The sequence below is a fragment of the Anastrepha obliqua genome, chromosome 4 (assembly GCF_027943255.1).
Source record: "Anastrepha obliqua isolate idAnaObli1 chromosome 4, idAnaObli1_1.0, whole genome shotgun sequence".
Classification (NCBI taxonomy): Eukaryota; Metazoa; Arthropoda; class Insecta; order Diptera; family Tephritidae; genus Anastrepha; species Anastrepha obliqua.
Window position 1 is genome coordinate 25,822,867 of NC_072895.1, and position 24,673 is coordinate 25,847,539.

General features: G+C 37.9%; 1 protein-coding gene across 1 annotated transcript; it reads left to right on the forward strand.

Annotated features, from left to right (window-relative positions):
* Positions 1-682: 682 nt before the first annotated feature.
* LOC129244059 (farnesyl pyrophosphate synthase-like) lies at positions 683-14,753 on the forward strand. The gene is made up of 6 exons (XM_054881672.1): positions 683-800; positions 10,827-10,897; positions 10,972-11,112; positions 11,204-11,565; positions 11,632-11,858; positions 14,569-14,753. The coding sequence occupies exons 1-6, from the start codon at positions 683-685 to the stop codon at positions 14,751-14,753; spliced, it is 1,104 nt and encodes a 367-aa protein (XP_054737647.1).
* The last annotated feature ends 9,920 nt before the right edge of the window (positions 14,754-24,673 follow it).

Consider the following 24,673-nt stretch of genomic DNA (forward strand, 5'->3'; position numbering starts at 1 on the left):
GGTAAAAGTGTATATAATTTGAGGTTTTGGAAATGACTAAAGCTCATTAATGAAGTTATCGCAAATCATCTTATTGCAAGGCAAACGTTGCAAAAAAAGTTCATTGGCCTAATTTTGAAGTAAATACAATTTTGTAATACAAAATAAATAAAAACAAAAGCGATTGCGCGTACCGAGTGAGCTTAAGGGTGGCTCTATTTCAAAGCTGCTACGAGGGCATTATCTCCTCAGAGACACATTTTACTATATTACATAAAGGCTTAGCGCTCAGCTTTATTTCGAAAATACCCTTTTCGAAACCTATAGACTTTATGGTTGACATCCTTTCGACGGTTGCCCATCTTACCGCTGTGAAGGGCTTAAGTAGGGTCAATGAACCAAGGAGCTATGCCATCTTAGGCCACGTTGGATAGGTCTTTGGAGAAACTCCGAAAACTAAAATGCAACCAATTCCCAAGTCAAAATGTGCTTGGAATCGTGTCGAGGACTGAATGGTACAGGGAATCAAAATATGTGCATCGCTAACGGAGTTTCCCTCTCGAATACCTGGCCGCATTCGAGAGTAACTGTGGCCTTACTGCGGTATGGGGCGCTGCCGCGGAGGACCCCATTGTTTCCCCTTTATAATCGTAGGTTGTGGAGCTTGACGCACGTCAGGCAAAACAACCGTAAAAACCAGATGATGTCAACTAATAATAAGAAGAATATAAGTAAATTCGTGCCGCGCTGCGTCACAATACGCACTTCTGAAGAGGACAATCTGCTGGCTTCCAGCCAAGATACGGCTGAGTTGGTAAAGAGTAAAGAAAGTGCCAGCCATAGCACTCCTTTACCAAACAAACAATAACAACAAACTCAAACAAACAACAACAACAACAACAAACTCAAATAAAAACACTACAAAAACCATTAGACGGCGGCACTCAGCAAGAGAGCCAGTCCACGAAAAAACCCAAGTCAGAGGGTCTTATCATGAAGTCTGGCTATACGAAGGATCGGTTCATTCATCAAGCAAGATTGCTAAAAATGAACTAGCTGCAGCAGCTGATGAGCGTGACGCGGCTGACAAAGCTAAATATACACAGGTGGTAAAGAAATATGAAGAGTTCATATAAAAAAAAAAACACCAGTCCAACGGTTAGACGCGATAGAAGTGAAACCTTCCGTAAAACAAACTGAGAGAGAATAAGACGAAAGCAGCATTAGGAGCAAGATAATTATAGGTTCATTATAATATTGCTATAAAGTTCATATTTTATTTTCTTCATTTTATTATTATTCATCCTCAATGTTTTCAATTTCAACAAATGATACGAGTGGCTTATGATAGCTAAAATATGATACAAATGCTTTGGTTTCGATGTTGTCAACATATCTTTGAAATACCGCGTCAATGGTTGTTTTTGATCGTGTTGTCGATTCAGTGCGATTGTTACACATTTTTAAATTGAATGTTGTATTGAGAACGTCAATTAAAGGAACCGCTGTGTCCAATGCAAAATTTACGTTAAAATCGCCACTTAAAATCATTGGAACTTTATCGTAATCTTTTCTAAGTTTCCGCGATACTTCTGGTGTATACTTTATTAAATTTTCGTGAATGAATTCCGTGATGCTATTTATTGATTTTTTTTTCTGTCGATATTCACGACACTTTTCTGCATTATTTTTAGGCATAATTGCGGTAAATATTTAAAAATGAAAATATTTACTAATATAAAAATACACACGCGGTTGCTATTATGAACGTCCCCAGCAAAACCTGCGTGACCGAAACTCTAACACAATTACATTTTTTTGAATGTTACAAACACATATGCACGCAGGTTTTGCTGGGGCGTAACCGAAACTCTAACACAATTACACATATGCACTCGTATTTGTTTGAAAATCGACTTTTTTTTTTGGTTCTCCGTCACCTTTGGAAAATATGTAAACAGTAAGCAAACTTTATTCATATGTTTTTCCTCATTTTTGCATCAGTAAAATTAAACAAACGCCGTAGCCGAATGGGTTGGTGCGTGACTACTATTCAGAATTCACAGAGAGAACGTCAGTTCGAATCTCGGTGAAAACACCAAAATTAAGGAAAACTATTTTTCTAATAGCGCTCACCCCTCAGCAGGCAATGGCAAAACACCGAGTGTATTTCTGCCATGAAAAAAGCTCCTCATAAACATATCATAAAATAAAATAACTGTATAAAAAATTTTTTTTTCTTGTGATTCGAACCAAGGATTTTGGATCGGAAGCTCACATTGCTAGCCGCTCGGCTATCGCGCCATGCTGTCGGCGCTGGCCTAAAAGTTATTTAGTTCGTCGCTACGTTTATATGTAATATTCGTAGCCAAGAGTGTCGCTTTTTTCGTTTCACTTTTTCTCAAATCATTCCCAACGATTCTAAAGAAGTTTTCACTTCAAAAAACCGAAAAGAAACGTCTATGGTTGGCTTTTTGTTTTGGGCGTAGTGAGGCAGAATTCACATTCCGCACTCCATAAGTATGACTCCAGTCTTCGTTCGTTTTCTTGACTGTCCTTATCTCGACTTAGCATATCTGCATAGCTATGACCCTCTGCGCACTTTACTACAACAGATTCTAGTTTTACATGACGTATTGGCGGCTTGTTCTGTTTTTTGGCACGGCTGGCTTATCTTTAGGCTTATTTTGTTTATTTTTCTTAATTATGTCAGCCCTCATCTTTTTTTTTTGAGAGTCCTTTTTTGTTCCCACTACGCTCTTTAGCCCTGGGTTTCTTACAGCTATCGGAGGCCGCTGAACTGGTTGCCGGTTGCTTCAGGTTTGCCGTTGTAGGCGTGTGAATATCGACTGCTGGCTGGGTGACAGCATTCTTGTGCTGAGTTGAGATTCCCTTTTCGCCTTCTGCTGCCTTCCATGAATGTCTGTAGTTTAGCGTCACTCTATGGATTGGATACTCCAACTTTAACTTCGTTGCTGATGTTTTTTTGGCGTCTGAACACCAGTTGCATAATATTTAGCACGAGCAATCTGCATTGGGAGATCGCATCCTCCTCAGTTTTTTTATCAGATCGAGCCGAGCAGACGTTTCAGCTCGGACTGTGTTGCCGTTTGCTGGGATGGAAGTGACGAGCGGTTCTATTGTTGCATGAGAACTGGTTGGCATTTGTTACTACAATCAGCCCTTCAATGCTGATACTGGAGGCATCTTTCGTCTGAGAACTGATTTTTGCGTGATGCTATTTGCAAAACCATCAGCTTTGACGGCCTTGAGCGCAGTGTGAGTTGATCCGCTTCGAGCTGCATTCAGAATCGGTGCATTCTTTACCGGCGGATATCTTCGAAGTAGGCTAATTCTTCTAAAGGCCACTTCTGGATCCTCACTGTCCTCATTGCGTCTACCTTTTCTCTCTTCTTTCCTTCCTTTCTTTCATCTGTTGTTTTCTCGTTCCCTTCCTTTTGTTGTTTTTGTTTTAAATTACCATTCAGTCTCAGTTCTATTGGGTCCCGACTTCAGGCCGCTATCCTCAAACGAAAGTACAAATTCCCTAAATGCCCCCATGGCAATCCACGCAGGCTGGCTGGCCATGCAAGGATTGACGCTACGCTTCATGGCCAATAGAGTTCACAGCCAAGACGGAAGCGAGTCAGGATTTCTTAACTGAGCCTCCACCACCAACTTAATGGTGACATATGAGGAACGAAGGCTTGCCAAAGTTTTAACAGCACGGGGGCGATGCAGCATTAGCCCGGGATCCGTTTCGGCAAGATGACATTCTTGTTGACTAAAGTCCCTGAATACTACAGTAACCAGCCATACCTTGCTTTGTAATGAGGCACTCAAATGTATTTCAAGATTCTTTTGCACTCAAAAGCTCGCATATCTACATTTAGAGTTGCTTGAGTTGCCATGGTAATTTGCAAGCAGGTTATTTGCATTTAATTCTGAACTACCCAAGGTTAGGTTAGGTTAGCCTGGTTGGCAACAAGCCACGCATAGACCTACCCTAATAATATTATAAAAGAAAAAAAATATGAGCGAGCAATAAAATATGTAAAAAGCAGAACTTTGCACTAAAGTGCCCCTTAATTTTAAGATTTCGCAAAAAGAAGTGAAACAGTTTTTTCTAAATTATCACGTAACGTATGGAAACATCTCTGTTTAGGCAACACTGATATTTTTTTTTAATAAGCCAGATCAGAATATGCGTTCTGGGGGAAGGCAATAACTGTAATGAGTGCACCATGAAAGCGGCAACATTTTAATCGCACAGCACAGTTAGTATTTGTCTCGGGTGCTCTGCAGATGTGAAGTGATTTTTTCAAAGATTTATAATTCATTAATGAAAATAAAATCGAATAAGGCAACGGAAATCTAGAAAACGCGATAAAACGACAACAAAAAAAATGTTAGTAAATTTATTGAATTCAGCTCTTCTTATTGATTGACGCGATAACCGCTTACGCGATTTTAGCCAAGTTTAACGAAGCGCGCCAGTCATTGTTTCTTTCTCGTGCTTACCGGCGCCAATTGGAACCACCGAGTGAAGCCAAGTCCTTCTCCGCCAGATCTTTCCAACGCAGAGAAGGCCTTCCTCTTCCTCTGCTCCCACCAGCTGGTACCGCGTTTTATACTTGAAGAGCCGGAGCGCTTGTGTTTAATTAAGTTACAACAACAAAATTCGTTATATATTTTCTGCAAAACGGTTTCGCACTATGGGATTTTCGACCATGAGCAGACATCACAACTATTTTACATGATTTTTCCACAATTCCCTATTTTGAATAGCCACAATGGAATGCTGCACATTCGCAAAATTTACAAAGATTCGGTCGCATACCTGCTTATAAAAACTATAAAAACTAAAGAACTCACAGGGTGACACGAAATTTTATCAGAAACCAGAGTATACTTGTCCAAAGGTTAACGTCGTACTGACGCCACAAATTCGTGGTCATATGTAATTACTTTGGTGGCTAAGGGCTCTAAAATATTTTAACTAAAAAACAAAGATTTTGTGATGATATTTGTGTGTCAAGTGAAGTTTCTTGCAAACAAAACATACACATCATCTTAAAGTTCACGGCTTCTTTTTTGGAGTTGAATGTGTTGTGTCATAGGCAAAAAGTAATAATTTTAATAAAAAAACCGGTGATTCTAAATTTTGGTTTACATAGTGAAGTATTCGAGATTTTTGTATACTAAATTACTAAACTTTAAAAGTTGAAATTCAAAACACAACTACAATCTGTGTGAGAAACAAGGAACCGCGATTGTTCATGAAGTATAAAAGATGATGCTTTCCATTTCAATTCAACCGGGCTATTCGGGTCATGTTCTTCGATTTCGATGTAACTCAAATATGTTGCTCTCTGGTCAAAATAATGAGACACGTATTTTTTTGTTCGCCCGAAAAAAAATTTTTTCAAGAGTTATCGGCAATTTTGTTTTTCGGCTCAAACTCGATTTTTTTTAATTATAGAAGAAAAAAATTTTTTTTAATTCCCATAACTTAGTCAAAAATGAACCGATTTTAATAATTCTGGGTTCAAAATGATCGTAATTACTTACACGAGCGACTTCATGCAGAAACAATTGCAAAAAAGAAGTTCAAAATGTTTTATTTTGCAAAAAACAAAAAGTGCGAAACAGGGTTTTTACTCAAAAATTCATTACTCAAAAACAACGCATTTTAGCTAATAGGCATTCAGCTCAGTTAAAGTTTGAGATGTCCTTTTGATTTAGAAAAAGTTATATATTAAAAAAAACAAAAATACACTTTTTGAAATATTGAATTTCGAAAATATTTAAATTTTTTTTCTTTTTTGCTAAATAAAAAATTTTCAACTACTTTTTTGCAATTGTTTCTACATGAAGTCGCTCGTGTAAGTAATTACGATCATTTTGAACCCAGAATTATTAAAATCGGTTCATTTTTGACTAAGTTATGGGCATTTAAAAAAAAATTTGTCTTATATTATATAATTAAAAAAAATCGAGTTTGAGCCGAAAAACAAAATTGCCGATAACTCTTGAAAAAAATTTTTTTCGGGCGAACAAAAAAATACGTGTCTCATTATTTTGACCAGAGAGCAACATATTTGAGTTACATCGAAATCGAAGAACATGACCCGAATAGCCCGGTTGAATTGAAATGGAAAGCATCAGATATATATTAAACATTTTTTTAAATAAAAGTATGTACAAAACTACGAGCCGCAATTACTCAATAAGCCGTGTAGTCTCCATCGTTGTCGAGTATAGCCTGTAGGGCGGGTCGATTTAAAAATCGCTCATTGCTCTGTGAAAATCGTATTCTAGGGATCAAAATAAGAAACTTTGCCGAAGGAACCATACCTCTAAAACGAATTCTGATGTCCCCCAAATTGGGGCGAACGAAAAATCCCACTTTGACCCATTTAGAGTGCTCCAATCGAGTCCAAATGTATGACCGACCCCCACTAACTTTGGACGGCCAATCCACCCATGTCAGTGGCACACCCCCTGGAACTCCCCTGGGGGGTTCCCCATACAATCATTTCAAAATATCACCATTTGGCCTTTACATGAGAAAAGAAACTAAAAAGTTCGACCCAAATTGGGGGACATCAGAATTCGTTTTAGAGGTATGGTTCCTTCGGCAAAGTTTCCTATTTTGATCCCTAGAATATGATTTTCACAGAGCAATGGGCGATATTTTTGTCTCCCCACAAATCGACCCGGCCTAATAGCCTGGCATCTTCTCGGCATGCTTTGAACCAGCTTTCCTGCATAGCTCGTCGACAAAGAGGACTAGATTTTGCGAACTTGACGCCGAGTTGCTTTAAGTAATGGACTGGCCTTCCGACAAGATGCATTTTCATAGTTCCCCACACATTTTCAAGGGGGTTGGCGTCTGGAGACTGGAAAGGCCAGTCCAATACTGTGACGCCATTTGTTAGTTTTGTTGTTTCTCAATGAGTTTTCTTGAGAGAAGAGGTTTTGATGATGTGGGATGGTAAGATATGGTCGCCTCCTTCAGTCGACGTTCGATGGTGTTGATAGTCATATCTATTCTCTTTTTAACAAGAACGGATTGTGCTTGACGTAGTCACAAAGAAGGGTCCCGCTTAAAAAGTTGGACGATCACTTTATTCTGCTTTTTTGTCGTCACTAGCTTCAAGCCGCGCTCGGAAGAGTCATCAACATTTTTGTTCTCCGCTGTTGGTATTCCGTTGATTCCACATCACAACAAACTTTTTTGAACCTTTAATCACTTTTGCAGCCCCGGCGTAAGATAATTTCGGCCCTTTCGAATGCGTGCATAAAAATACCGCCTCGAAACGCTTTGCGTACTTCTCACTCATTTTTGTTTGGTTGCGTTTATGGGAAAATTTCGAACGACACTAACCTTAGTTAGCCCTTGAGTGGGACTATTACGCAGCAAAAAGTAGAACGAAATATATCTTCAAGTTACAATACAAAGTCGGAATACAAATAACAATTTTGTAAAACTAGGTGTTTATAAAGGTGATTCTTCTCATATAATTAACACTCCGTTGGACACCTTTTTTATTTCCTTCCTTCCTTTTTTCGTCCTGTTCAAGGATCCTTTTTAAATGGTTATATTCATTAATCGATGAAAACTAAATTTAGGGAAGCTACCTGGAAGGTCAAGTCGTTAGTTATAATAGAAATATATTAAATTCACGTGCAAGGTCGAAAAAGTTTAACCTCTGGCTGCCCAAAGGGGGGTTTAAAAACATAAAAATATTCACCAAATGATGCAATTCACATTATAAAACTCAATTCCTACAAACATCTCAAATACACAGCAACAAACTAATTTATTAGCTGTATTACTTTCTAGAATCAGACTACGAAAATGTTTTCATCGATGCGAGAAGGGTCCCGAATGCATGCAACGGTGGTTGCACGAGTTGTCTCAAACGCTAGCAGAACCAAAAGCAAAATTGATTTACCCAGGAGCGCATTACAATATCGCACTTCTATGCTCGGAGTAGGAACGCATCGTACCAAACCATTGACTATTCAGGAGGCAGACAAGCAAAATCTTGGAAGAACTATGGGGTAAGTGAATGGGGAACGGGGGAAAAAAGAAATGGGAACAAACCTTCAACCATCAAATGATAAACCCAACGAGATCCACCAATACGGACAGCGTCCAATGTTTTTAACGTGAGCTCCTACCGACGATGGTCCGACACCACGGTGCTCAAAAGCACAACGGATGAAATCCATGCGTTGATCAGCGCTCCAAAAACGCAAAAAGCATTTAACGGTACCAATGGGCAGTGCGGAATGGACACACTAACTACCTTGGTGGGGTTCGAGGTCTGTCTAATCCTCTGCCGTACTATGGGTCCGGCACCCGGTTGCAAAGCAAATCCACATTGAGCCAAAAAAGCTCTACCCGCATTTGAATGTTAAACCACAACCACCACGATACCCCCCGAAGGGCCTACCCCAAGAACAGGTCGGAGTAAGCTCCGAGGGCCCTTGTTCCCCGTGGTACCAGATTTGAGTCTCCAAGTCAGACTTCGTAGGCAAGACTACTACCAGTTGAGCTTCCATACAGCTCTGAACTGGTGGCCATACCCCAACTTCCACAACAGCACACACAAACTAAAACTAAATAAAAACTAATCAATTGAACGCCTAAAATTTCTTCGCCGTCTAAAAACCTCACGCGCATATTGTCCTAACAGTTCGACATTCCGACGGCTGGCAGTCACACCACTCACATCATACCGTCCATCAGTCTAACTAATCCCCACACCCACAAGATCTCTAATGCTGAGTACATTGGGCATTCACAGAGGACATGCACCCAGCTCTCTCTTGCCGACCCTCAAGCCGAACCAACTCCTGTAAGGAGAAAACCCAGGCTAAGGGAAAATCCGAAAATCAGGATTTCCCCCATTAAAAGCGGACAGTAAGCAATCTAAAAATTTTGGGAGTCGATAGTTGGCTCTCCTTTTCTGCGCACACAACCGCAATTGTTGCTAAAGTCCAAAACAGCAACAAGGTCCTCAAACCGCTTGCCGGCAGTACTTTGGACAAAGAAATGTTGCTGGCGACCGGTTCTAAATCATGCTGCGCCTGTTTGCTCGCCTGGAAGTAGTGATTCGCAGTGGATATAGACATGAAAATATACTGCTATCAGGATAGCCACGGGATGCCTCTTGATGTCCCCCTTACAGCATCTACACAATGAGGCATAAATGCATAACAAAATGCTCAGCAAACAGTTTATACTCGATTACTACCGAAGGATTCATCACTGCGCATACTTGTTAGAACCTGAGTCGCCTTCCAGGCACGTCAGGAGGCATTTCTTCAAGTATTCTGACGAGATCCAGGACAAAACGAACTTACAACTACGGGACCGGACAGCATACAGACAGACGCTAAATGACATTCATTGGGAGACTCTTACCACCTTCCTAAACTTTCGACCTCTGAATGCCGTCATCGGAGTCCAACCGCCACCTATTGCAGATAAAAAGCTTCAGCTATACCGAGAGACCCGCCATTGCGTTCTGGATGCTGTAGCAGATTAAATTCCTACCTATCCTCGATTCCGACATACCTCACATATGGTTTGTGAAACATGTGAGGGCACACCGTACGATACGAACCACCTTTTCACATGCCCCATCAAACCTACTCACCTAACACCCCTCTTCCACCTGTCGAAACACCGCGTTATCTCGACCTACCGTTAGATTGGTTAGACGAAAACGACCGGTAACTACATCGCACTGATAGGGTTTAGTAAGCTAATACACCAACAACAACAACATTGACCCAACGATTGATCGACACAATTCACGCAATCCGCATGACGGATCACGTTTATTTTAGCGCCGGACGAAGATAGATGGAAGATTTTTAAGCATCGAGATCTAAAATTGCTCAGCTACATAAAAAATTCATCAGCTTTGCTGTTCTTCAGTATAGAAATAAAAAGTGTAAAGAACTCAATATGTAGCAAAAAGAAGGTGGCGCAAAATTAATCACCCATTACGAAGATTTACAATTTTTGCAAATGGCTGGCCGCAAGCCAAGGTATACCAAGGAAAACTTGAAGCCGAACAGTCGAAAGGGAAACTAGAAGGATCGGGAATAGCTGGAGCGAATTAAAGTACATTGCCAAGCATCACACAAGATGGCCCGTAGGCGTGGTTGATGTTCTATGTCCCACGATGGATTGAGGACTGGAAGAGAAATATACAGCGGCAGCGCGTAAAAGTCACAATAAAGATTTCCATCACTCAAAATCATTCTTTTTTAGAACAAAGTCATTTAAAAATGGAGTGAATGATTAATTTTGCGCCACCTTATATATTCAGTAAATCCTTTATAGTGAATATTACTATTCGAGCACTTATAATATTATCTTTCATTACTTTTTAGTACGAGTACTTTATCAACAACTGGAAATCTCGCTGTGCCCTTGACAATGGCAAAAAATGACATCTCTGAATTTATGGCTGTCTATCCAGGTAGTTGAAAAGAAAAATAATAAAAATTTCAGGGATTACTTAGCATAAACTCAGCCAAGGCGAATATATTAAAGTTAGTATCGGTAAATCAGCTGATTTGTTTTTGTTTTTTTCTTTCGCCGTGTTCGTGTAGCTGTCAGCGCAGAATGAAACACGGCGAATTCATTATTTGATTTTTACTTTGCCGTGACAATCAAATGTAAAAAAATATTGTTGTTGGTAGAGTGTCACCGCCTTTAATGAATGCGCCTTCGACTCAGCCGTTAATAAAAAAATAAAAAATAAATCTGATATTTTTTTCTTTCCTTTCATTTCTAACGAGTCTCAATTTATTTACAGCCGTTGTAAGCGAACTTACGGAGTTTGCTAATAGATATGAAAGCAAAGAGGCTGCAGAATGGTTCAAGAAGGTAGTGAATACCGATTTTCTAAACACATTTATCCAAAGTTATCCAGTATTCATACAAATATTTCCATTTCATAGGCTTTGCAGTACAACTTGTCACCGACCAACACAAAAAATAGTATAACTGCCGTTTTGACTTACAAAAATTTAGTGAAAAAGGATCAACTCACTGCAGAAAAATTAAGATTGGCGCATTTGCTTGGCTGGTGCCTCGAAGTGGTAGGCTTCTCGCTCTCACACTTCTGAAAAAAACGCATAATTTTTACTAACTCGAACTACATATATTTGTAAATTTGTATGTGCTCCACAGCTGCACTCCATGATCCTCATCACCGATGATATCTTGGACAACAGCACCACACGTCGGGGCCAGCCATGTTGGTATAAATTGGAAGACGTTGGTCTCAATGCTGTCAACGATGTGTTCATGATTGAAAATGGCATCTATGAACTACTCAAAAAACATTTCCGTCACTTGGACTGCTATGTGGAGCTGATCGAATTATTTCGCCAAAGTACCTTTAAATGCATGTTTGGGCAGTCAATGGATATGCTTGTCGGTCGAAGGAGTGTGACCACTTTCACTAGGGCCACATACGACGCAATTGCAATGAATAAAACTTCCAGCTACTTTTTCTATTTACCCATCGCACTGGCTTTACATTTGGCGAAGTGAGCAAGCAATTGAAATATTTATGAAAGTAAAACAAAAAATATTTTAAAAATCTTCATTTTTAGCGTTAAAGACCAACGAATTTTCAGCGAATGTGAAACCATTTCATTGGAGTTGGGTAATTATTGTCAAGCGCAAAATGATTTCCTTGATTGTTTTGGTAATCCCGAGTTTACTGGCAAGATTGGCACAGATATACAGGCCAATAAGTGTTCCTGGTTGGCGGTGGTGTGCATGGAATTGGCAAATCCGGCACAAAAGTCTATCATGGCAGAGTGTTATGGACAAAGTGGTAGGTATAAGGTGGCACAAAATTAATCATCCAATTGTGTTCTTGCATAACTTTTCTACTAAAAACAAATGTGAGGTTAGAGGTTAAATGTCTGCCCTAGCTTGGGGTCCACTTGTACAAATATTCAAAATTCGTCCGTTGTGATGCAATACAGGGGAAAGGAGTAGGGAAAGAAGAAGGAACCTTGGGATTAGCGGAAGGGGACCATGCACTTACGACGACGCCGACGTTCGTCCGTCATCAGCCGCAACAAACTACTGATGAACTTCACCAGATGTGTGATACTTAAACCCGCTATATCCGCAGGCGTAGCGAAAAATGGTCGACATCTTTGCCAGACGAGAGCAGGGCAGCTGAGAAGAAGGTGTTGAGATGATTCCACCTCGTCCTCAAGACAGCTTCTACAGAACGGACTTGAGGCAGTGCCAAGTCTCACCTCATGGACAACTAACACACAATGTCCGGTAAGGAGACCCACCAAATTCGAGAGCTGGGAGCCTTAGGGAACTCCTCCTCGAGCGTCCCCGATCTACTCGTGGCCAGAAGGATCTCGCGACCTTGCACGTTTGCGCACTAACCCAGCGCGCGCTGAGTTGACTCGAGGTCCATCTTTCTAGGGGTAGACCACAGGTTCTTAAGGAAACCCCAAAGTTCTCAGTCTAGCGAGCTCATCAGCCCAGCAGCTAAATACAAAAACAAATAATAATTTTAAGGGAAATCTATATTTTGACCTTTACGCGCTCCATTGCTTGTCTGTTCGTATACTGCACAAGTTAATCTCGAGGAAGGATGATTCCAACAGAGCTTTATAGCTGCTTACCGTCATTTTGTAGGCTAAAGTTTTTCATTTAAACGCGCCATAGTACGATATTGCTATTTAAAGCCCAGTACGATAGCTTCAAATGCAGGGTTTATCAGCATAATGGAAGTCTATCGTCCACCTTTGATTCTATATCTGGTGTTCAGCAAGGTTGCCTGATTTCTGCTCGGTGACGTGCTTTCAAGATCTGTAGACTGATGCCGCGGAGGCATACAATGGAACTCCAGCGTACATCTTGCAGACCACCAGATTACGCCGATGACATCTGTCTATTGTCCACAAAGCACTTTGACATGCAGAAGAAGCTCGACGTTTGGTGAAAGAATCAAACAAAGTCGGGCTCAAGATTAATGCGGAAAAAGACTAGATCGCTTGAAGTAAATGTCACGGATCCAAGCAGTAGCTTCAGCGTTATGAATTCTAGCATTCAAAACGTCAACAACTTCACCTACCTGGGAAATGTAATTTCTACGAACGGAGGTGCAGCGGACGACATACTCGTTCAAAGCCGAATCAGAAACAAAGCTCGCAGCGCGTTTGCTCAGCTGAACAAAATATGGAATTCTAAAGCGATTTTCACACATACAAAGCTGCGTATTTTCAACTCAAATGTAAAATCGAACCTTTTGTATGGCTGTGAGACCCGACTCATGATAAACTTGCTCGCAAATAAGCTACAAGTTTTTGTCAACAAATTTTTAAGACGTTTATTGCGGACTTGGTGACCCGGAACAATCAACAACAGAGAACTTTGGACGAATTGTAAGTAGTTACCCATCCAGACTGAAAAAAAGCAGCGGAAGTGGTTGTAGATTGGCCATACTCTTCGAAAGTATGCCACAGAAATATGCAAGCAAGCACTCGATTGGAGCCCGCAAGGCAGTAGAAAAAGAACTTAAGGCTGCAGGGAAATCTTTGAACGAAGTCAAGGTCCTCGTGATCGTTGGAAGCGTTTGTAGAGGCCCTATGTGGAGGACAGAAATTAAGAGATAGTACAATATACAAGGCGAAGTCCAAAATAAACAAGACTGAGCTAAAATAGAAACGACAGGAGCTTTGTTCTGATAACTTCGAGTTTATTTATTCACGGTTTTGCGCGATCTAAAAGCTTTTGGAAAGAGTTTTTCAGGTCATTGACCGGAATGTCCTTCAGGAGGTCGGTACAAGCCTTTTGGGTGGCCTCTACGGACGCAGTTCCCCATACCATCGCGGCTGTGATGTCGACTCAAGTACCTTTCCTCCTTCTTTCTTAAGTTATAGAAAAAGTAATTGTGTCCATCCGGCCTATCCAGATTGAACTTATTTTCGTCACTAAATACTACTTTTTCCCATTCACCGGAATCGTTTTTTGTAACAGGGTTGGAGCCATGCAACGCCACGTAAAATCGAGGCGACGTTCTTTGCGAAATTTATTCAAATTTTTTTTTTTTGTTGCACTGTTTGGTCTTCAGATGTGGCGCTTTTAATTCTTGAATAGCCTTTCGAGTAGTGGACTTGCTGGCTGCAAAATTTACTATTTCTTCAATTTTTGATGTTGAAAGGGCGGAATTTGATGCAATCTTAAGGATTCTGCGGGATTCCTTCGGTGTCAAAGACATCGCAGTTTTGATTTTGTAGTTCTTACAATAGGAAGCACCTTGTTTTTCGTAAAGCTCCACAAAACGTTGGGAGTTTCACTAATTTTTTTGGCAATTTGGCGATTTGAAAACGCCTCTGAGGTCATCGATTTGACCTTTACGCGATCTGTTAAACCTTTCTGCTTTCCCCATTTTATAAGAATTACGAATTTTTTTTTTTCATTTGTATGGAAACGCCCTATACTCGTAGCAGAAAACTTTTTGTTTCTGGTTAGTCAATCATTCTTCATACATTCACATTTCCCAATTTCAGATCCCCAGAAGATCGCGCGTGTTAAACAGCTCTACGAAGAATTGAAGATACCCAGCATCTATGCCAAATACGAAGCGGAAATATACAACAGAATACAAACTCGTATTCAACAAACATCGGATGATGTGCCACGTGAAGTTCTACAAGAAATACTTAACACAATTTATCGTAGGGAAGTGAAATAAAAACAAAATAAATTAATAAAACTGTGCTCGGATTCTCAACTTATTTATGGGCAAGCGTTTTGATTTAATAGTTGATCGTATTTAATTGGGGCCTTCTAAATGCAATGAAGCGAAGAACTCGGAATCAAGGCAATAAGTCGCGAACTTCGGAAATACCAGCAAATGTGAATCTGACATAGGTATAGTACTTCTGGTTACACTTCGTTACCTGCTATGCAGTTGGGTACCGATTTTCGTGATGTATGAGCGAAGTTTCATAGGAGAGAACTTGATGGGAGATATTTGATACTCTCCCCTATATTCAACCTCCACATACTATATGTACATGACTTTACTGCACTGAGTATTGCATTTCGAAAATGTTTTAGGGGTAAGCGGGATATTTCCTTGTTTACGAAGAAAAACTTCATATTTGAGGGACATAAGGCAGTGGATCGGTATACAGCGTGTTGGTACCCTCTTGGAAGCAGCTAGAAATTGCGAATCATTTTCAAATACAGTTTAAAATTTGTATTAAAAAAAAAAAAATAAAAATAAAAAAAATTAAAAAAAAATTGTAAAAAAAAAAATTTTATTGCTTTTAGATTGTAAAGGGTGGTTAAATTTCAAGGGCCAATGTTAAATGTGAACCACGCCGAAACGTCAATATTTTTTTTGCATTTCATTTGGTATTTTTTAATTTCAGACTAATTCAATTTGAACCAACCATGGAAAGATACACAATCGAGCAAAGCGTTCAAGTTATTCAGTTATTATGAAAACGGGCGTTCAAATCAAAATGCATATCGCGCACTTCGTGAAGAAAATCATCTTCAGTGATGAGGCACATTTTCACCTCAGTGGATTCGTCAATAAGCAGAATTACCGCATTTGGGCGAATGATAATCAAAGAGTGATTGCTGGGTATTGCATTTCGGAAATGTTTTAGGGGTAAGCGGGATATTTCCTTGTTTACAAAGAAAAACTTCATATTTGAGGCAGAAGGAAGAAGAGGTATCGGGCGTAAGCAGTTTTCTTGATTGAGGAACATAAGGCAGTGGATCGGTATACAACGTGTTAGTCCCCTCTCGGAAACAGTTAGAGAATCATTTTGAAATATAGTTTAAAATTTGTATTAAAACAAAAAACAAAAAAATTAAAAATAAAAGTTTTAAAAAAAATGTTATTACTTGTAGATTGTAGAGGGTGGTTAAATTTCAAGGACCGCTGTTGAATGTGAACCACGCCGAAACGACAAGATTTTTTCTGTATTTCATTTGACATTTTTTAATTTCAGACTAATTCAATTTGAACCATGGAAAGATACACAATCGAGCAATGCGTTAAAGTTATTCAGGCTTATTATGAAAACGGGCGTTCAAATCAAAATGCATAACGCGCACCTCGTCTTCATCTTCAACTTCAGTGATGAGGCACATTCTCACCTCAGTGGATTCGTCAATAAGCAGAATTGCCGCATTTGGGCGAATGATAATCCAAGAGTGATTGCCGAAAAACCAATGCACCCACAAAGAGTGACTGTTTGGTGCGGTTTATAGACCAGCGGCATCATTGGGCCGTATTTTTTCCAAAATGAGGCCGGTCAGGCAGTTACTGTCAATAGTGTTCGCTATCGTGAGATGATAACGAACTTTTTATGGCCCGCATTGGAAGATATGGATGTGGACGATATGTGGTTTCAACAGGACGGTGCCACTTGTCACACAACTAACGAAACAATGGCTCTTTTGCGCGAAAAATTTGATGGCCGAATAATCTCACCTCATTGGTGAGGTGATGTCCATTGGCCGCCAAAATCATGTGATTTGACACCGTTGCACTCCTTTCTTTGGAGTTATTTGAAAGAAAAGGTGTACGTCGATAAGCCAGCAACAAGTCAAGAGCTAAAGGATGAGATAATTCGGCACATTAACGGCATAGAACCTCAATTATGCCTCAGCGTCATCGAAAATTTTGACCATCGGATGGAGCTGTACCGCCGAGGCCGCGGCAGCCATTTGGCCGATATTTTTTTCCATATGTAATATAATTGAGCCATAACAATATTATCATAATTAAGAGAAATGACAATAATTTCCTAAAAAAATTGTATTTTACTCAAAATCAACACCGGCCCTTGAAACTTAACCATCCTTTATAATCGCTTAAATTCGATTATGAGCAAATAAAGAAGAAGAGGAGAGACCAGCTGGGGATCTTCCATTTTCTTATGAAAAGTGATGACTTCGACCAACCATCTCTCGTACACGTAATGCACTAGATTTCAGCTAAGAATGATAGGTTTAGCAGCATTGGCCAAGGTGCACGTTTTCAAGGTGGCGGCATTCGAGCAGTAACAACTTTTTTATATTAGAACTGTCAAGGGAAAGAGAATAGAAAAATGGAATAAATGACAAATAGATAAAATTACTTTATCGTGCATTCATAGCACCACAACCACTTTCCGCCTTTCCGTTATTCTGCCATTTCTGAATTAAGGCGAGTTGAAGAAAAAGAAATCAACTAATCCAATCACACAGCACCTACGCCTTGGGCTCTTTGGCCCTTAGCTATGGTGAAAAAGAAAATTGTGAGGGGTATTTCCGCTGCCACGTCACAGGACTCTCGGCAGTGGATTTCTGGCAAGGATAATATATGTATATCAGGTTTGCTCGTTAAGCTAAATACACACCAGGCAAACGTTGAAGCAACGTGTTGCCTTTGTTTAAGAAACACGTTGCGACCGTTGCTTCAATCTCAGTATTGTGTATAACTGTGGTGCAGGAAAGGTACAAGCGGAAGATACGTAAAATTTAATTTTTTAAATGATCGACGAAATACGAAAAATTACTTCCCTTATTATAATTGACGAACTTTTGTACGAAAATGAGGAAGAAGAGATGCAACAAAAGAAGAGAAAGAAAATTTGGTCCAAAAATTGGCTTTTAAAAAAAATCGAATTTTCGAACGACAGGCTGCTGAAAGAATTGAAGGAAAATGAGCCAGCGGACTATAAAAATTACATGAGGATGGACGAAGCCCTGTTTAGAAAATTGTTGGACTTCGTAAAGGCCAAAATAACGAAACAAGATACCACAATGAGAGAGGCAATATCAGCAGAAATTAGACTGGCAATAACTTAGCGGTATCTTGCAACAGGAAACTATTTTGCGGACTTGAAATTTTTATCAATTTTATTGTATTCATTTTTTAATTGTTCGTATGCTTTTTTTCTTAAATTTTTTTTTTTACATTTTTCACTACTTATATCCAACAGCTCTCTCAAATTTTTATATTCGTTAATAAAATTAACATAATTTTCATTATTTTCAATTGCCATTTTTTCCTTTTTCACTTTATTTTACTCCGCACGAACCTTCTTCTTCGCTTGTTTCCAACGAACTGAACGAGTAAAAGCAGTAAACAATGATACACACGAAACAACGGTTGCAGCAACCTATCCCAAAAATCAAATTTATTTGATATTTCAGGCAACGGTTGCAGCAACACGAAAATCAATTGGCAACACAGCTACACACGAGGTAACGGTTGCTTCAACATGGCCGTGTTGCTGCAACGGTTGCCTGGTGTGTATTTAGCTTTAGGTATAGTGAAAAAAAAAATTTGTTGAGAGGAACTTTGGACTCTACGTCATTCGTTTTGTGTTTCACTGAGCTAAAGTTAAGTTTTGTGAAACACAAAATGAATGACGTCGGCATATCTGTCAAATTCTCTCAGAGTCGAATAACGGTCTGCTAGGTAGAACACCTCTAAAAATCTTTCGCTGAGAGCCGGTTAACGGCCTGATATTGGTTACACCTCTAAAATATGTTTGTCATGGATTTGAGGTTAAAAAAATGTGTATGGGTATACGAGTGTTACCAACATAGAACTGATCACTAGTTTGACATATACATTTACTTATGGATAATAACAACTTGTAATAAAATGTCTTGTTTTTGTTGCAGACTTAAGGGGGGCGGGGGGTAAGGGATAAAAATCGATTTTTTTTTTGCATGTTATTGTAGTAAAACATTTCAAAAATACCGTGTTAAAATTTTAAGTCAATCCGAGCAAAACTTTTTAAGTTATAGAGCATAAAGCCGAGCCGCCTCAACAAACTTTAAACGCGGTTTTCTCGAACCTTTTTTTTAAAGTGCGTAGTCATTGGCATTTGAAAACTACTCAACCGATCCTTTTGAAACTTTTGCACACATATTTTACATATAAAAAACCTCCTCCCAACGTTTTTTTCGCCATTTTTTTTTATATTAAGGTGGTTTTACACCTACAAAATGGCGGCATTTTTTTGTCAAAAATCACTTTTTACTTCAAACGACTACCAAATGGCTGAAAATGAAAATAAATCGTCAAAATAAACGTTGGGAGGAAGTTTAACTCATACTTTAACTAAATTATTCGATTTTTTTGATCTCAGATGATTCTACGCTGAGATATGCTGACTACTGCAAAATGTATTTTTAAAAAGACGTCTACGTAAATGTGCTCTCATTCGCTCATTTTGCAATATTTTTACATGAAAATTTTATCAAATATTCTTGAAATGTTACTTTATAATATGCAACAACTTTTAATAAACTGACTTGAACCGTTTCGCTACAATAAATTCATGAAAAAAGTGTTTTTTTTTTAGCGTTTATCCCTTAACCCATAAATAAATCATATCACAAACAAGTAAATCCCAAAGGCTATTTTGAATTTGTGCTGAAGATGTAAAAATTATGCAATGTTTAGGCAAAATTCGGCTTTTGTTCGGCGAAGTCGAACTGGAACCGAACCGAACAGAACATTTGTGTCTCAACATGGCCGAAGGCGAAGCCACAGCAAATTCGCACCTACTTTTACAGCGCCAATTTTAGGGGAAGTGTATAGACTAACTTCCACTCCAAAAAAACTTCCACTAACATCAACTAAAGCATACAAACATATATTATTTGGGAGACTCAAAGCTTGGTTTGGCTTGCTGGTTCAACGCCTTAGTATTTTATGTTCATTGCTACAACAAAAAACACCTAAAACGAGTTGAAAGTCATAAAAGATGTTATCTGGCTGACTGATTAAGCGGCTACACACTCGGTAGGCTATGAAAAAAAAAAAAGAAATATGCATGCGTTTTTAGTTTTGCAAATTACGCGGATTCATCTGTTTCATATTCGCTTTTGTGTATGGGTGTGCGCGTGTGTGTGTGTGTAGCGATAAAGCCATCTAGGATCATCTAATAACAAGGCAAATGTGATGTTAGTTCAGCTCTGAAGTGAATACAACTCTTTGTCATTGCACGCCAATCAATTGCGCGTATCGGGGCGATGTTGAGTGCCCAGCAAAACCTGCGTGACCGAAACTCTAACACAATTACACTTTTTTGTATGTTACAAACACATATGCACTCGTATTTGTTTGAAAATCGATTTTTTTTTTTGATTCTCCGTCACCTTTGGAAAATGTGTAAGCAGTAAGCAAACTTTATTCATATGTTTTTCCGCATTTTTGCATCAATAGAAAAAAAAAACAAAAAAAAAAAAACGGCAAGTGGCTGTCAAAGCAATAAGTCAAAAAAATATCTTTTCTCTCTTTTTGATATCAAAGTAGGCCGAGAATCAAATTGTCAACCTTTGGCAAATGTGTAAGCAGTAAGCAAACTTTATTCATATATTTTTCCGCATTTTTGCATCAGTCAAAGTAAACAAACGCCGTAGCCGAATGAATTGGTGCGTGACTACTATTCAGAATTCACAGAGAGAACGTCAGTTCGAATCTCGGTGAAAGCAAAATTAATAAAAACATGTTTCTAATAGCGGTCGCCCATCAGCAGGCAATGGCAAAACACCGAGTGTATTTCTGCCATGAAAAAAATCTCCTCATAAACATATCATAAAACAAAATAAAATCTATATCTATATACATATATAAAAATGAAATGATGTTCGTTTGTACGCATTTTTTTGGGCCGATACGAGGCCAATTTTATTCGTTCTTTTTTCATATTATAGGGATCCACTAGGGGAAGGTTTTTAGCAAAAAAAAATTTCTTTTAAATATTTTCTTCATATAAAAAAAAGAAAAAATCAAAATATTGTACAAAACAAAACTTGCTCGATTCTTAGATTAAAGTAAGTTTCGAATCGACATTCATTTTATGTGTACAACTTTTTTTGAATTTTTCGTTATTGTATACGGAAATTTCAAATGATTCGAATGAAATTTTATTTTTTTATTTCTTCCATAAAATATTACACCTGTCGTTAGACAATAAGTAATTTGATTTACAAAAAGATGGAATGAGAGTGATATTGAAGGGCAAATGCCCCCAAGCTCATTTAGAAGAAATATATACATATTATTTAAAAACAAGTGGTTAACAAACAATGACAATATCATATACGATTAGTTGACAATTGACTACAAGGATTTTGCAAGATCTGTTGGTGTTTGACGGTTAAGCCGACTTTGGGTAGATTTTTCTTTATTTGGTAGTCTTCTCATCATAGGATTTGTATGCGTTAATAGTCTACTTATGTGTCTTCTGCTAGCGCTTTGTATTGTTTCATCAATAGTATCGATGTCAAGGTCGCGATGAATATCTGCGTTAGGTACATATGTACCAAGGTGCATTAGTTAAGGTCCTAAGTATTTTTGAAAATAATGTTTCAATTCAATTGAGCAATGCTTTCTTTGACCAATCCTATATGGAAATGAATGCGTTTGCAAACGATGTTTTCGGCTATGAACAAATGTTGGAATCGAATGAAAAAGGAAAGAAACGCGAAATGATAAAAAAAATTCTTGAAAAATTTAAAATGAATGGTGCTTCATTGGAAAAATTCAAAGGTAATAAGAACATACACAAGATAAAGTTAGAATTCGAATTTTTAGATTTATTTTGTTTATTTCTCATTTTTTCAGAAGTACACCACACAACAACTCATTCCAACTCTGATTTTGAAATCCTGTTGGAATTGGTGATCGATAATTTTGTCACTATAATGGTCAATGGAAATTTGCGTGTATCAGACCCTGCATATTATTTACCATATCAACTTTTTATGGAACATATGGACCAAATGAACACAAAAAAATAATTTAGTTTTGTTTTGATTTTTTGCAACATTTTGGTTTTCAGTTAATACAATAAAAACAATATTGTTTTTTCGTGAACACAAAATTCTAAATTTATTACGTTGTTTGTTTAGAATTTTTTTAGAAAAAAAGTAAATTTTTTGGTTTTGAGGAAATTTGTTTATTGTTGCTATTTGTGAAAGCGTAGCTATTTGTAAGTATTTGACTATAATCCTAAAAGTTAATGGAATACCACTATGACACATAGAAAACATTTTTTCAAAGGGGTGTTTTTCGAAAATTATAAAAAAAATTGTTTTCAAAAATTTTGAAGAAATAAAGTAAAATAAAAAAATTTCCTCAAAAAGATAAAAGAAATTTCTTCGAAGAGGTGTTTTTCTAAAATTACAAAAAAAAAAATTTCAAAAATTTTAAACAAATAAAATAAAATTAAACTTTTTCAAGGTTATGAAATTTTTTCAAAACAAAATTTTCTGAAAACCAAACAAAATTTAAAAAAAAAAAATGGTGTTTTCAAAGCATTTGATATTCCACTATTAATAGAGAATACATTTTTTCGAGGGGGTGTTTTTCAAAGCGGAAAAAAATCTTTTTTAACAAATCAATTTAAACTTTTACAAACGTTAAATTAAAAAAAAATAGTTTTTTTCAAAATATTTAATTTTCAGCAATTAACTGAGAAGAAATTTGTTAGAGCGAAGTATTTTTCAAAACTTCAAAAAACACTTTTTAACCAAAAAAAAATAAACCTTTTTTCAAAAACAACAGGAATGATAACATTGCCTAACAATTTCTGCACTTTTGCACAGTCTAAAGAGGCATTGATACAGAGTGTATTTCCAAACATAGTTCAACATTACCAAAACCATGATTGACTCAGCGAAAGAGCAATTTTAGCTGGGAAAAATAAGGGCGTCAATGATATAAATTCAGCTATTTTAGATCAAATACCTGGTGACATAGTTGCGTATAAGTCAATGGACACTATTACTGATCAAGATGAGGTCGTAAATTATCCAACTGAATTCTTAAACTCACTCGATTTGCCAGGCTTAACACCTCATAATTTACGATTAAAAATTGGAGCACCGATTATTATGCTGCGCAATAGTAATGTGCCCCGACTTTGCAACGGTACCAGACTCGCTGTGAAGAAGCTAATGGGTAACGTTATCGAAGCAACAATTTTGAAAGGGAAGTACAAAGGAGAAGACATTTTGATACCCTGAATTCCACTGATTCCTGCGGATTTACCATTCGATTTCAAACGTTTGCAGTTCCCTATTCGCCTTGCCTTCGCTATGAGAATTAATAAGGCGCAAGGACAGTCTCTACAAATGTGCGGTATTAATTTAGAATACTCAATTTTTTCTCATGGACAATTGTATGTAGCTTGCTCACGAGTTGGCAAACCATCGTCATTATTCACGCGAAAGATGAAAACGTTGTCTACCAAAAAGTGTTACAATAAAGTTCGAATGAAATTGTATCAAAGAATTTGCTTTGTTTCGTATTAATTTTATTCTCTTTCAGCAAATCATTGAATTTATCGTCTAGCGAAGCGGGCGAGGGTACGCTAGTATTTTATATAAAAAGAAGTTACAATACATTTCCTTGGTAATCTTATAACTCAAGAACCGCCGAACCGATTAACACAAAAATTTCAGAGTTCTTTTCTATCTTTGAGGAGGTGGTTTGTGTGAAGTTTGATTGAAATCGGTGCAGCCGTTCCTGAGTTATGACATTTTATGTGAGTAATGGTTTCCTCTCATACGAAATGCCTATATGGGAAAAACAACAACAAATACACAGCCGCTTATGAGCGTACCGCTTATGAGTTGTACTGTTGTGGTTGTAAGTATATTATGTTAATATTAATTTTGGACGAAAATATAATAAAAACTGGAGCATTCAAGGAACTGGAAAAACATTTTTAACTTTATTTATTTTAGCATAATTTATTTAGCGTAAAAAATTGAAATGGAAATTAAAGAATCAAAGTTTAATTACAAGTTTTTATCGGCTCTTTCACCTTACCTGTATATAGGTGACCACCACAATCAAATTTTAAAAAAGTACAGAAAAGGCTATTGTGACATCTTTAGAAAGTATGTTGAATGAAAAAAATCAACTAATACAACTGTTTAAACATTTTACGAGTTCTATAAAGAAAACTTAATATGAAAAATTTCTTGCGATATAAAACAAACATTTTATGTATGTTGGTGCGAAGCCCACTGGGAAATGCTAGTAAATGTTTAAAAAAAAATTTTTTTTGTGATTCGAATCGACATCTTTAGAAAGTATGGTGAATGAAAAAATCAACTAATACAACTGTTTAAACATTTTACGAGTTCTATAAAGAAAACTTAATATGAAAAATTTCTTGCGATATAAAACAAACATTTTATGTATGGTGGTGCGAAGCCCACTGGGAAATGCTAGTAAATGTATAAAAAAAAATTTTTTTTTGTGATTCGAACCAAGGATTTTGGATCGGAACCCCACATTGCTAGCCGCTCGGCTATCGCGCTATGCTGTCGACGCTGGCCTAAAAGTTATTTTGTTCGTCGCTACGTTTATATGAAACTGGCACTGAAACGAATCCATATGTATGAAAGGGATAGAAGATCACAGGTACACAAAGTTTTTGGGACGATTTTCGCAACGCTCTTAACAATGTGATTGTAAAGAGGTGTGGTTAGTGACCGTGTAACGTGACCGGCACTCTTCTTGCTGGGTAGTGACCGTTTAACGATCACGCGTGCCGGTCACGTGACCGGCACTCTTCTTGCTGGGTGTGATCTTGTTTTAAAGCGGCTAAGCTTTCGTGTGCACTGTGC

Bases quoted from the DNA above. Each gene is read 5' to 3' on its own strand.
- LOC129244059 (XM_054881672.1), top strand. From the start codon at position 683: ATGTCAACTAATAATAAGAAGAATATAAGTAAATTCGTGCCGCGCTGC. The intron at 11,566-11,631 runs GTGAGCAAGCAA...CTTCATTTTTAG, and splicing joins CTGGCTTTACATTTGGCGAA to CGTTAAAGACCAACGAATTT. The intron at 11,859-14,568 runs GTAGGTATAAGG...TCCCAATTTCAG, and splicing joins AGAGTGTTATGGACAAAGTG to ATCCCCAGAAGATCGCGCGT.